The 13,535-nt window shown below is 35.4% G+C and overlaps 1 protein-coding gene across 6 annotated transcripts in view; it reads left to right on the forward strand.

The window, feature by feature from the left end:
* Positions 1–13,535, forward strand: part of Pds5b (PDS5 cohesin associated factor B) — a 181,936-nt gene that overhangs the window by 140,296 nt on the left and 28,105 nt on the right. For 4 of the 6 annotated variants that reach the window (XM_042685334.1, XM_042685333.1, XM_042685335.1 and 1 more), the window contains exons 25-31: positions 244–448; positions 2,621–2,735; positions 4,528–4,660; positions 4,956–5,075; positions 6,115–6,177; positions 6,889–7,034; positions 8,398–8,503. In XM_042685334.1, coding sequence (XP_042541268.1) covers positions 244–448; positions 2,621–2,735; positions 4,528–4,660; positions 4,956–5,075; positions 6,115–6,177; positions 6,889–7,034; positions 8,398–8,503 — 888 coding nt within the window. The remainder of the gene's footprint in view (positions 1–243; positions 449–2,620; positions 2,736–4,527; positions 4,661–4,955; positions 5,076–6,114; positions 6,178–6,888; positions 7,035–8,397; positions 8,504–13,535) is intronic. The other 2 variants (XM_042685336.1, XM_042685337.1) reach the window with 1 other exon arrangement.

A 13,535-nucleotide genomic window follows, 5' to 3' on the forward strand; every position in this document is an offset into this window, starting at 1 on the left:
GATTTCTAACAGAATTTTATGGCTTCTCCTCTTTTCCTTTAATTTCATGTTCTTTTTAGTTTTGTTTGTTTCTGTACTAGTACTGGAGTTTGAACCCTTCTGTTGTTTGAACACAAGTACACACTGGAAATTCTTGTTTAGGGCTAGAGGCACGGTTTAAGTGGTAGAGTGCATACTTCATACTTGATAGAGCTTTCTGTTGCTACCATGAGGGTAATGCTTGGAATAATTATATCTTTACAGGATGAATGTTACCAAGTAAGACAGGTGTTTGCTCAGAAACTTCACAAAGGCCTTTCCCGATTACGGCTTCCACTTGAGTATATGGCAATCTGTGCACTTTGTGCAAAAGATCCTGTAAAAGAGAGACGGGCCCATGCTAGACAGTGCCTGGTAAAAAACATTAATGTAAGACGTGAATATCTAAAACAACATGCGGCTGTCAGTGGTAAGTAGAGAGAAAAAGTAAAATTTTCTACCTGCCAGAAAACTTCGATAGAATATTTTGTAGAATACAAATAATACTGTTACTTGTTACATTGTAATTGGCATTTGTTAGGACTTTTTCATTAACTGTTTTTCATTTACTGTAAACTTCATTTTAAAAAATATGAATGCATGAGCATTTAAGTTAAAACATATCTTCCGGTGTATATGACTAAATGGATGGAGAAAGTAAGTAGTGACATTGGAGGTACTTATAAGAGAACATTTATACATGTATATAGATTGTATAAGCATTGCCTTGTAGTTGAGAAACCACAAGTCATCAGTCTTCGTTTTTTGCTTTTATCAGTAGCTAACATTAACAACAGATGCTCATATGCTTGCTTTTCATCACTTTGCCTTACTCTGTCAAAGTTAATATGCCTATTGACTCCTATAACTTGTTTTATATAATAAATAGTGTAGCATTAAAAAAATCTATTCACTTATCCAAGATAGGAATAGAGGCATTGATTATTATAATTTTTTTCTTTGCTCAGCAGTCACCAAATCTTGTTAGTCATTCCTCAAGATGTCTTGAAATCTGTTCCTTGCTCTAGTTCTTTGATAAATTTCACTTGGATTATTGTAGATACTTCAGATTGCCTTCCTGTTGTAAATGTTCCCTGCCTCTGTAACCCTTCCTGCCTTCCACTATGCCATACTGCTACTAAAATTGCCCTTGTAAAAGATCTGAATATCACTTCCTTGCGTTAAATAAATGTAGATTCTACACCTCAGGGTATGAAGTTGAAATATCTTTCGACTCTTCAGAGTTTGTGCTCAGCCTGAGTTTCACATTTTCTCTCTATCACTTCCTGCTTTGAATACTGTTCTGTGTACTCTAGGTCATTTGAAATTTGTGCAGCTGGCTTTTTGCCTTTAGACAACTCTTTTTCAAAATTTTCTTTTCCTCCAGAGAAACAAACAGACAAAGCCAGGGAACATAGTTTGCACCCTTGGAGTCTTTTAAACTAGCATTTTGATGTTAATGCATCACTCTACTGTTTCTTCTACTTCTTCAACTTGTGAACAGTGAGCACTCCATAGTCATATCCCATCTCTGTAATTCACTGGCTGTTTTTAGCAGGTTTATTTCATCTCTACTTTAGTTTGCTTATTTTTAAACTTGATATAATAGTATCTGCTTCTTATAATTGTTATGAAGATTAAAACATGATATGGATAAAACATATGGCATAACAAATGGCCCAACAAAGTTATCAGTAGATAGTAGGTAGGCCACTTTTCACATCAGAATAGCTTCAGCCTCTGTTTTTGCTTTAGTGTGATCTTACTCATCTACTTTTAGCTTCTAACAAACATTAGAAAATTATAAGCAGTCAGTAAATATTTGATAGACTTTAATTTGAGTAGACAATTTGATAGAGCCTGGAATCTGAGCCTGGTTACTTCTCTTCTATGCTTGCTCTTTAATAGTATTACGTAGAAACTGTTCTGTTCAAGTTTAGCAATGGAAATGAACATTTGGTGCATTGTTGACACATAAGACATTATGGCTAAGTTTTTAATTTGAATATAATAAATATAAATAGAATTGTTTGAAATACGAATTACACTCTTTTGCATATTAACTACAATTAGTTAAGATTATCATTCTGACCTGTGTAACATTTGCCAATCTCAGTCAATATGGAAATACATTTGAATTTAGACTTTAAAGTTCTTTGTTATTTCAAATGTCCTAAAAATTCTATACTTTTACATCTGTTCGTTTGCTACAAATGATGGAACATTACTTTTTGTTTTTATGTCATTTTGACTCTGAAGGGTGTACTCTTGCTCACTACCTTATAGGAGAATATTAAACCTAAGGTTGCTTATATGATCAAGGAAAGAGGCTCTTATGTCTCTCAACCTTACTATAGTTTCTATGGTTCACTTTTTCTATATGCATTTGAAAACTGAAACATTTGCTTTTGTAGTATAGCATGTGGTATAAGTAGGCATTTCAACATTGGATTTGACTGATAAGTGAATAAACTATCGTGTTCCTCAGCACAGGTATTTCAGTGTAGGAAATATAGGTGTGAAAGGCAGTGTGTAAGATTTGTTTTTCTAACCTGGATGTTTCGTTTTGTTATTTCTTTTTCTTTTTCCTTTTCTTTTTCAGAAAAATTATTGTCTCTCCTACCAGAGTATGTTGTTCCATACACAATTCACCTTTTGGCACATGACCCTGATTATGTCAAAGTACAGGATATTGAACAACTTAAAGATGTGAAAGAGTAAGATTTTTTTTCCATCCCATTTTCCTATTTTCTAAAAGTTTTTTTTTTCCCTTACTGCTGATAGTGGAACTTCAATGATAATTAGTTAATGGATACATTTCCTTTCTTAGGAGTTTAAGCTTCTATTTACTCTCTTATTTGTCTTTTTCATATAATCTCTTCACATTATATTTCTTATGTAACTTTCTAAAACTTGATTTAACGTAACTACTGTACTTTAATTCTGTTTCTCTGAAGAGAATGTGGTAGCATTCCTTTTCCATTTGAAGTAATTCATTAAAAAGTTTTCATTCCAGTTTTTAATCTTCCTATTGCCTTCTGAAACCAGATTTTCATATGAAGTGAACCAATAATCTCCTTTGCTCACATAGTAAACACATTTTCTTTCCCTTTGCAGTAACTATCTTCCTCCATTAAAAGAATGTTCTAATTTCATGATGAGCCAAATTCATAAACAGGGATGTAATCCACATTTGGTTTCATTGATGAAGTCAAATTAATTCTTTGTTCAAATTAGAACTTGACATTGAAATTCTTTCAAAGATTATTGATGATAGATTGCAAGCACCACACTCTGTATGTAGAAAAAATAGAACCCATATAGTAGTATTTAGAGATAATTTTTTTGAGAATATTCTTTAACTGAGTTCAAAGCCCTGGCCCTCTTTCTGTTAAAAAGAAAGATGACCTTTGTGATTTTGAATCAATTAATTTATTATGCTTTTAATAATTTAGGAAAGGAAAACAAGTCTTGGTTTCTCAATTCATAGCATTTTTCTGAGAAATCTCAGGAGAATAGAATTATATTTACAACTAACTTTGCATAGCAAGGGGAAAAACTTAAACATTTTGCTTTACATATTTGTATTTCTATAAATATAAGCAAACAATTCTCTCAAGACTAGTTCTTTATTAGAGTGGTTATAACTCATGAAAACTTACAGCCACCCTTCTTTGTCTCGCAGACAACTATAAATAGACAACTATACTTAAAAAGACAGCTATATTTTGGATTCACTAGACAGTTTTGGTTGTCTTTGTAAATGGCCCTGATGTAGCTACAAATAACCTCCATTCTACTGAAGAGTTACTCCATAGGAACTTCTGTACCTATTGTCCTAAAGGATGTTTGTTTCTCTTCAAGAATAGTATCTTGCTTCACATTTCTGTGTTCTTTCTCTCATGAGTTTTCTCCTTCTCTATCTCTGTCTGTTTCTATGTAGTATAGAAAGCACTTGTGTTTTTTATTCAGTAGATTTTTTTTTTTTTTTTGGTAATTAAAACTGGATTTCTGAAACTTTCTTTTAATTTTTTCCCTCATTAGGGAAACTGTGTAATTGTCGGCCATGGCTTTTTCCTAATTTATTAATGAAATTTTTAACTAATGAAGTGGAACGTTCTGCTGAAGATTTCATCAAGCCTTGAGTCAGCTTGCATATGTGATGCCTTCTTACTCCATGGCCTAACTATTCCTTGAGGCAGTTTTCCCTCACTGTCATGGTTTGAGATTGACATTCCTTCATTCTTTCCACCTGTTATGTTTCCTTTGTAGCCTTCCTTCCTGGGGACTCTGTAAGACTTTAAAAAGGAGTTTAGGGGGGTTATGAAGTAATGTGTGCTTTCCTCACTTATTGTAACATGGCCAAGTGGCATATACTGTTGTTTCTTATTTGTAGCTAAAATTTCTCTTGGGTTATAATCTAGGTTCATTATATTAATGGTTAGAATTGTTTTGTCTGTATTAAACAAAGAAATTTTCTGTGTATTTCCTTCCTTCTTGTTTCTTTAGGTGTCTTTGGTTTGTTCTGGAAATATTAATGGCCAAAAATGAAAATAACAGTCATGCATTCATTAGAAAGATGGTCGAAAATATTAAACAAACAAAAGATGCCCAAGGACCAGATGATGCAAAAATGAATGAAGTATGTAATTCTTTGTGAATAATGCTAATTCTATGTTACTGTAAACATTTTAGGAATGAAACTAATATAATGTTATTTATAGATAATATCAGACTAATGCTAATTTAGTAGTAATGCTAATACTAGATCTAGTACTAATTAAGTAGCACTGAGGATAACAATAGTCTTAACTAAAATGCTTACACAGATGATTACTTTCATTAGTTTTTTAGACTGGATACATATTCTAGTACTGTAGGAATTACAGAGTATAGGATACCAACTTATGTACCTAATTAAAAATATATCATTGCAGAAACTGTATACCGTGTGTGATGTTGCCATGAATATCATCATGTCAAAGAGCACCACATATAGTTTGGAATCTCCTAAAGACCCAGTACTACCAGCTCGATTTTTCACCCAACCTGACAAGGTAGTTACTTTAGAATTTGTATAAGTTGAAATAAAGTATATTCTTTTTTTTTTTTTTTTTTTTTGTCGGTCGTGGGGCTTGAACTCTGGACCTGGGCGCTGTCCCTCAGCTCAAGGCTAGCGCTCTACCACTTGAGCTACAGCGCCACTTCCGGTTTTTTTCTGATGGTTTATTGGAGATAGGAGTCTCACGGTCTCTCCTGCCCGGGCTAGCTTTGAACCGCGATCCTCAGATCTCAGCCTCCTGAGTAGCTAGGATTACAGGCGTGAGCCACCAGTGCCCGGCAATAAAGTATATTCTTAACACCAGGTTGTAGAAGATCAGGAAGAGAGAATTGGCATCAGGAGCTGGCCCCATGACTAATAACATAGAAAGACTGTTAGGAGTTTAAAAAATGTGATTCTAAAATGGAACACGTTTTTTCAGAGGAGGGGTATCAGATGAAGGGAGAGGGGAGGGTAGGCAAATACAGCTATAATATTCTATATACATATGTGAAAATGGAACCAGGCAAACAAACAGAAATCAAGATGATCTAGTGTTCAATTTTAGGGTTTGAAGCTTTTAGTAAGAGCATGGCAAAAATGTGATCAAAGCCTACAGATTTGTGAATTGATGCTATTGATCCAAAATGGGTAACTAGAATGCTACTAGAGATAATCTGAAATTATAAGCATTTGATTGGAGTTTACCGATTTGAAAATGCAGAGTGAACTCTAGAATAGGCTGGAGATAACTGTGGAACATTTAAAATGTTACCCAAGATTTAAGGATCTCTGCAAGAGTGTACATTTTGTAATGCAGTCTCAGAGCTCCAGCATGTTAGAGCCCACATGTTTTATTAACATTGGAGGCAGTACAAGGTTAAGTTTTAGAAGTAATAAAATAGTAGGATAAGTAGAAATTTTGTGTTTAAATTGATAATTTTAAACACATACTTTAAAATGAAAAGGTGTTCTGGGCTGGGTTGTTTTTTAAGTACCTTATTGAAAGATTGATTCAAGTTTTCACTGATTATTTCTTTTTCCCTTGCTTGTAGAATTTCAGTAACACCAAAAATTATCTGCCTCCAGAAATGAAATCATTTTTCACTCCTGGAAAAGTATGTTTTGAGACTCATTTTGATTTTTATGTGGTAATTTTTTTGTTTTTATTTAAAAATTTTGCACCTCAAGATAGCAACTATGTTTTATTTGCTTGTAAGAACTTGTATTTATAGATACAAACTGAGATATATAAACTTATTTTTATTTAACTTACAATAAGGGCTAGGTCCCTACAGCTTCTTATCCTAATTTCAAAATGATAATCTTAAAAACATATGTTGTTCCGTAGCAAGAGTCTAATCAATTTTTATGATTGACCATATAGTTCGTTTATTCTAACATTCTGTTCTTCTAAATTTTGTGTTTAAATCGATTAGGCCTATTTGTCCAAATAACTTAAAAACCTTAATTATTCATCGCTGCTTTGTAGTTTGTTTGTTTTTAGATAGGGTAACTGTAGGTGATGCTGACTTCAAATTTGACAATCCTGCCTCAGCTTCCTTTGCTGGGATTATAGGTGCACATTTTCATGGACTATGCTAGGCAAATAGTAGATTTGGGTGGGATGAAGAGTAAAGCAGCCTAACATTTGTACTAGCCTTCCAGCCAGCAAATAACCCACATGAGTTTTTAATTTGTTCAAGTTATATTCTATTTATAATGTTCTATTTTTATGGTATGTATGTAAATACTTTAATAGAGCTATTATTAATGTGTAAAATTTTAGTTTTAAACAAATAGAAATAAACATGTATTTCACATTTCAGCCAAAAACAACCAATGTCCTAGGAGCTGTTAATAAGCCACTTTCATCAGCAGGCAAGCAATCACAGACTAAATCATCACGAATGGAAACTGTAAGCAATGCAAGCAGCAGCTCAAACCCAAGCTCTCCTGGAAGAATAAAAGGGAGGCAAGTACATAAGAAATACCACTATTTATGTTTCACTGTCCTAACATGCTGTCAACTCTAAAATCATTTTTAATCTCAGTTCAGTGGAGATTAATGAATAACTTTCCCATTGTAACTTTCAGAAATTCATAGTTAACCGGCTTTTCATTTTGGCCTGTTGAGATCATCCAGTTTCCTACCTCATTATCTAGCATTTATAAAACTGCTAAAATATAGTATATCCACATAGTAGAATGACGTAGTCATTAGAAGCGATGAGATCTGAGTTAGGATGGAACAGATTCCACAGTCCTCAGTGAGTGAGAACTGCAAGTGAGTTAGAGCCGTGTTGGAGGAGAAAGGATATATATTTACATTTTTAAAGTGTAATTTTATTGTCAAGATGATGTACAGTTACACATAAGGTACTAAGTACATTTCTTGTCAAACATTATTCCCTTCCTCATTTTTCTCCCACTTTCCCTCCCCCCCTCCCTACATTTGTTGTTGTTGTTTTTTTATTTGTTTTGTTTGTGTTTGTGTTTTTTGGTCCAACGTGGGGTTTGGGTGCTGTCCTTCAGCTCTTTAGCTCAAGGCTAATGCTCTACCGCTTGACCATAGCACCACTTCCAGCTTTTTCTGTTTGAGGAATTGAACCCAGGACCTCAGGCATACAAGGCAAGCACTCTACCACTGAGCCACCTTCCCAGCCCCCTGCATTTGTTTTTATATGCATAGAAAGTTTTGGGAGGAATATATAAAATCTTAGCAAAGTTTATGATAACCTTGTATAGGAGGGAGATTGTTTTTCCTCCATTTACTACAGTTTGAATTTCCTTTTACTATGTATATCCATAAACTTTTGTTTGTAAAAATAATTTTAAAAATGATTTTTTTCTTTTTCAGAGGAAAATATATTTTACTTACATAATGGCTAGAGATTGAGAATGTATAATAGTTTAAGTAACAGGTCATGGATGTAATAGAAGGCTAGACCTTTCATGAGAGCATGTGCTATTAAATTTGTAACAAGTATTTGTTGAGTGCCTACTCTGTGCCAGGCACTTTAGCTTACATTGTACTTATCCTACATTGGTAAGCAAAATAGTGAGCTTCCATGCTTACCTTCTAACCAAGGAAGCCAGGCAGTGAAAAAATACAGTCATGCTGTGTTACGGTATGGAGTGCAGCAGAGAACAGCATAGGAGAAGAATAAGGGAGTGGCAACTTGCAGTGTAAGGCAGTCTAATGTACTAATAAGCATTCCAATTTTCTTTATATTTCCACCTCAGAATTTAGATTCAAAAAAACTGAGGAAAATGAACTTGTGATTTATTACTTTATTAAATGATTATAATAATAATTATAAATGTTTATATTAAAGGCTTGATAGTTCTGAAATGGATCACAGTGAAAATGAAGATTATACAATGTCTTCACCTTTGCCAGGAAAAAAAAGTGACAAGAGAGACGACTCTGATCTTGTAAGGGTGAGATACTTGGTTTGACTTTAATGATACTTCTAATAATTTGCTATATAAATAGTAATTTTTATACTCTAGTTAACATCACTGCTGTATTTCATATTGTTTTAGTTAAATTTGTGTTGACAGTTTTTCTCTACCATGTAACTTAACTATATTGAATTTGTATGATTTTTATCATTCTGGTAAGTGATTATAATTCTTAGGTCTTTGGAATTAAATAAGCCATTTATAATCCCAGAATCAGTTGATTTTATTTACTTTTTCTTCCCCCTCCTCTTCCCCCTGTTCCCCTTTGTCCCTTCCTCCTTTTTCTCCTTCTTTCCTTTCCCACTGCCTCTTCCTTCTTCCCCTGCCCTCCCCTTCCTTCCCTCTTTCTCTAGCTCTCCTTTCTTTCCTCCCCCCCCCCCCCCAATTTATTTAACACAGTATATTCAGACTTAGCCTTAAACGAGAATAAGGAATGGAATGAGATCCCAAAGGCTGCTCTTTTTACTGTTAAATTTTTGCAATATGTAGTAAATAAGCTGCTAGTAAAGGTACAAAAGAGTATAGTTGTTTTTTTGTTTGTCAGTCCAGTGCTTGAACTCCTTAGGCCTAGGTACTGTCTCTGAGCTTCTGTGCTCAAGGCTAGCATTCAACCATATGAGCCACAACTCCACTTTCTGCTTTGTTGATGTTTAATTGGAGATAAGAGTTACACAGACTCTCTTGCTTGGGGCTGTCTTTGAACCATAATCCTCAAATCTAAGCCTCCTGAGTAGCTTAAATTACAGATGTGAGGCACTGGTACCTGACAAGAAGACTGTTCGGTCTTTAAACTTTAACAGAAATAACTTCTATAATATACAATTTGTATATTTGAAGACAAATTTGGCAATGCTTTGGTACAGGTATAAGCTATATATTCTAGTGTAACTCAGTGGAGTTAATAACTGTTTTTAAATCGAAGTAAGATTTGTATTCAATAGATTCCACATTCCTTAGCCTTTGGAGCAGTATAAAATAAAGTGTTTTTCAGAGAAGAGTTTTGAATATCTAGTTCTTGAGATTTATTTTTATTCTTTTTTCTGGGGTGGGGGGGTTGTTCGTGGGGCCTGAACTCTGAGCCTGGATATTGTCCCTCAGCTCTTCAGCTCAAGGCTAGTGCTCTACCACTTGAGCCACAGCGCCACTCTCAGCTTTTTCTGCTTATGTGGTGCTGAGGAATCAAATCCAGGGCCTCATGCATGCAAGGCAAGCACTCTACCACTGAGCCACCTTCCCAGCCCTTCTTTGTATTCTTATAGGGGACACCTTTCACTGTCTATTGTGGCGTAACATTGGGCCCATTTTTAGAGCTGCCAGAACAAGCTTATTACTATAAGCTAGTTTTTTCCCCCCTACAATGCCATTGAAAGAAGAGAGCGTTATGAGACACAAATTCAATTTAAAGTCCCATAGATTATGAGATAGTACTGTTTACATGCTACCCGTATGAAATTTACATTGAAATTTCAAAGCAAAGGAAGTATTCTTGTCAGATTTATATTTGAAAACCATTAATATTAAATAATGTGTTTTCCCCATTTCTACCTTCTAATCTGATTTATACACCCAGTTTCCTTTTACTTCCTTCCTCCCTTTCTTCTTCCCTCCCTCCCTCCCTTCCTCCCTCCCTCCCTCCCTCCCTCCCTCCCTCCCTTCTTCCTTCCTTCCTTCCTTCCTTCCTTCCTTCCTTCCTTCCTTCCTTCCTTCCTTCCTTCCTTCCTTCCTTCCTTCCTTCCTTCCTTCCTTCCTTCCTTTCTTTCTTTCTTGTTGGTTGTAGAGCTTGAAGGGATTGGGTGCTGTCCTTGAGCCTCTGCTCAACGCCAGCTCTGGCTTTTTCTGTTTATGTGGTACTGAGAAACTGAACCCAGGGCTTAATGCTTGCTAGGGAAGCACTCCACCACTAAGCCACATTCCCAGCCCGCCTCCCTTCATTTTGTGGAAATATGCCTCCCCAAAACAAATGGTGCCCCAAAAGCAGAATAAAAGTTGTGATAATTCCAGCAAGCCCAACGGGGTTTCAGTGATAAAGAAAATGTTGAACCGGAAGCATATCTTTAGAGGAAGTAGGGTGGGCAGCAAATGGCATCTACAGCATCTTTGTACATCTGAGAATTTTCAGTTTTTCCTGTGTGTTCTTGGAAACACATACTAATAACAGAGTCAACTATATTAAGTTTTGTAGTAAACTAATACCAGAAAGATACTTCTTTTAACATTTTTATTTTTTTTGGGGGGGGGGGTCCGGTCATGGGGCCTGGGCGCTGTCCCTCAGCTCAAGGCTAGCACTCTACCACTTGAGCCACAGTGCCACTTCCGGCTTTTTTTTCTGCTTATGTGGTGCTAAGGAATCGAACCCAGGGCCTCATGCATGCAAGGCGAGCGCTCTACCTCTGAGCCACCTTCCTACCCCCAACATTTTGATATTTTTATCTGCTTTAAGTCAGTAATAATTGTTATCCATAAAGTCAAAATACTGAAAAACATTCTTTAGTGGCACACATCCATAATCCTAGCTACTCAAGAGGAGAGTTTGGTGTCAGTTTAAGGAGAGATAACAAAAGACCATATCTAAAGGGCCCCCTCCCCACCCTGCCTGGCCCCCCCCTCCCCTAACAACCTAAAAAAAACCAACTACAAAATGTCTAGGGAGGCTTAATGGTAGGTAATCCTCATTGCTTGGAAGGGGGATAAGGAAATTTAGGAACAAAAGAAGTGACCATTGTTATTTAAATTGTTCTTCCTAGAATGTTGAGCCAACTCAGAAAGACTTGACATAACAGTGAAAAAGAGGAGACATTCATCCCTGTTTTGCTTTTGTTTTTGTAATAGTAGGGGGAAAAAAAAGAAACAAATGACAAAATAAGGACGTAGTATATGGGTACTCATGTGTATGCATGTATCTTGGTTTGGAAATTTTTCCTTTTTAAGATGTTTATATTGATCTATTGATTATTCTAACATTATTTATTGCAGAGGTAATGGTAATGACAAAGATCTCAAATGTGTATCTGATAAAACAATGCAAGTTATTGAGGGAATAGGTGGTGTTAGGATAGAGGGAAAAATGAAGAGTTGACGGATCAATATGTATTGAGCACATAAATTGATATGTATCGAATTAAAATTCCTTTGTACTGCTATTTAAGGTTAAAAATAAATTTAGTGGCACATAGAAGACTTGAAGACATGTGGTGTTCCTGCATGAGAAAAAGGAGTAGAAAAATACGTTAATAAATATATAATTATAAAATTCCGGTGTGATTTTAAGTCCATGTGGGAAAATAAATGGATATAAAAAACTTTTCTTTATATAGTAAAATCTTGTGCTGCTGTTACATTAGCCTAGAATTGTTGTTATTTTGAAAATGTAATTCAAAATAATTGTGTTATAAATCCATAGTTTTCAGATGATTAGATATGTCTTTGAAGGTGAGAATGGGGGAAGAAACTTAGGTTTTGATGAGACCTCTTTTCCTATCTTGGAATACTATCCTTTCATTGGGTCCTCCTGAAAACCCCATTCTCATGATTTCATCTTAATCAAATTACTGCCAAAAGGCCCCATCTCCAAATAGTGGATGGTTAGAACGTTAGCATTTTCAGTCTATAGAAAATCCAAAATAAAACTTAAACATCCACAAAAGGGTAGAAGAAATAAATAAAAAAGACCTACTTTTAGGGCTGGGAAGGTGGCTCAGTGGTATAGTGCTTGCCTGGCATGCATGAGGCCCTGGGTTCCATTCCTTAGAACCACATAAACAGAAAAAGCCGGAAGTGGCTCTGTGGCTCATGTGGTAGAGCACTAGCTTGAGCTGACAAGCTGAGGGACAGTGCCCAGGCCCAGAGTTCAGGCCCCATGACCGACGACCGAAAAAAAAAATCTACTTTTAAATCAGAAGCCAGTAAACAAATAGGAAAGGAGAGTAATAACATAGTCAAGCAGTTTACAAACAGAGGAAGTACAATGAATAATGATGGTTTTTGTTTTTCTTTTATTGGTTTTCTTTTCTCCTCTCCCCCTCCCATTTCCCATCTATCTTCCACTCTCTTACCCATTTCTCTTCCCTTCCCTCCCTGATTTTCTTTTTTTCCTTTATCTTTTCTTTCTCTCCCCTCTGTTTCCTTCATTTTATTTTTATTGGTGGTTTGAACTCAGCACTTCTCACTTGCCAGGCAGGTACTCTACTACTGAGGCATGCCCCCTGCCCTTTGATTGATTTATGTATAAATTGGTACAGACTTTTGGGAAACTAAATTTACATTATACATGTATTTTCATTCTTGGGTCTGGAGAATTTCTGAATCTCCATCTGGTCGAACATGCGTAAGTTTTCTGAATATAGACTTAGTTAATCTTATTTTTTAAGGCCAAGTCAAGGATTTTTAAAAATTGCTTTTGTTGTTAGTTGTTAACGTCATTAACACCATCTAGGGTTCAGAAGTATTTCCAGAATTTCTCTGGGGAAGTTACAGTACTGTGTTTTAACTCAGAGCCTTTCATTTATTAGACAAGTACAGTATCACCAGAATTATCCATACTGTGCTCCAAACTCCATTTTTGCTTTATTTTTCTATGGGGTCTTGTTTTAGTTTGCCTGGGACTAATCTTGAACTGCAGTCCTCCTACCGCTCCTGATATACCTGGCTTGTTGGTTGAGATGAGGTCTAACTTTTTGCCCTGGCTAGCTTTGTACTGAGATCCTCCCAATTGCTATCTTCTGACCATCTGGGATTATAGGCAGGAGCCACCTCATAGTCTAGAATTTTTCATGTGTGATGAATATGTTTAACTTACAAATCTTACGACCTCCATTTAGAAACTAAAAATTTTTCTTTTATTATGTTATAAACATAATAGCTAACTTAGTATTTAGTGTTGTATTATGTACTATATAGTAAAATTAGTCATTTTAAGTTTTATGTACTAAACTAATATTTTAATTCTTTTTTAGGACCAATTGAGTTCCTTTTCATTAAATAGCTCTTCACTAATAAGATGCATAGTTTA

The sequence above is a fragment of the Dipodomys spectabilis genome, unplaced genomic scaffold (assembly GCF_019054845.1).
Source record: "Dipodomys spectabilis isolate Male_0828 unplaced genomic scaffold, ASM1905484v1 ptg000095l, whole genome shotgun sequence".
In the NCBI taxonomy this organism is placed as follows: Eukaryota; Metazoa; Chordata; class Mammalia; order Rodentia; family Heteromyidae; genus Dipodomys; species Dipodomys spectabilis.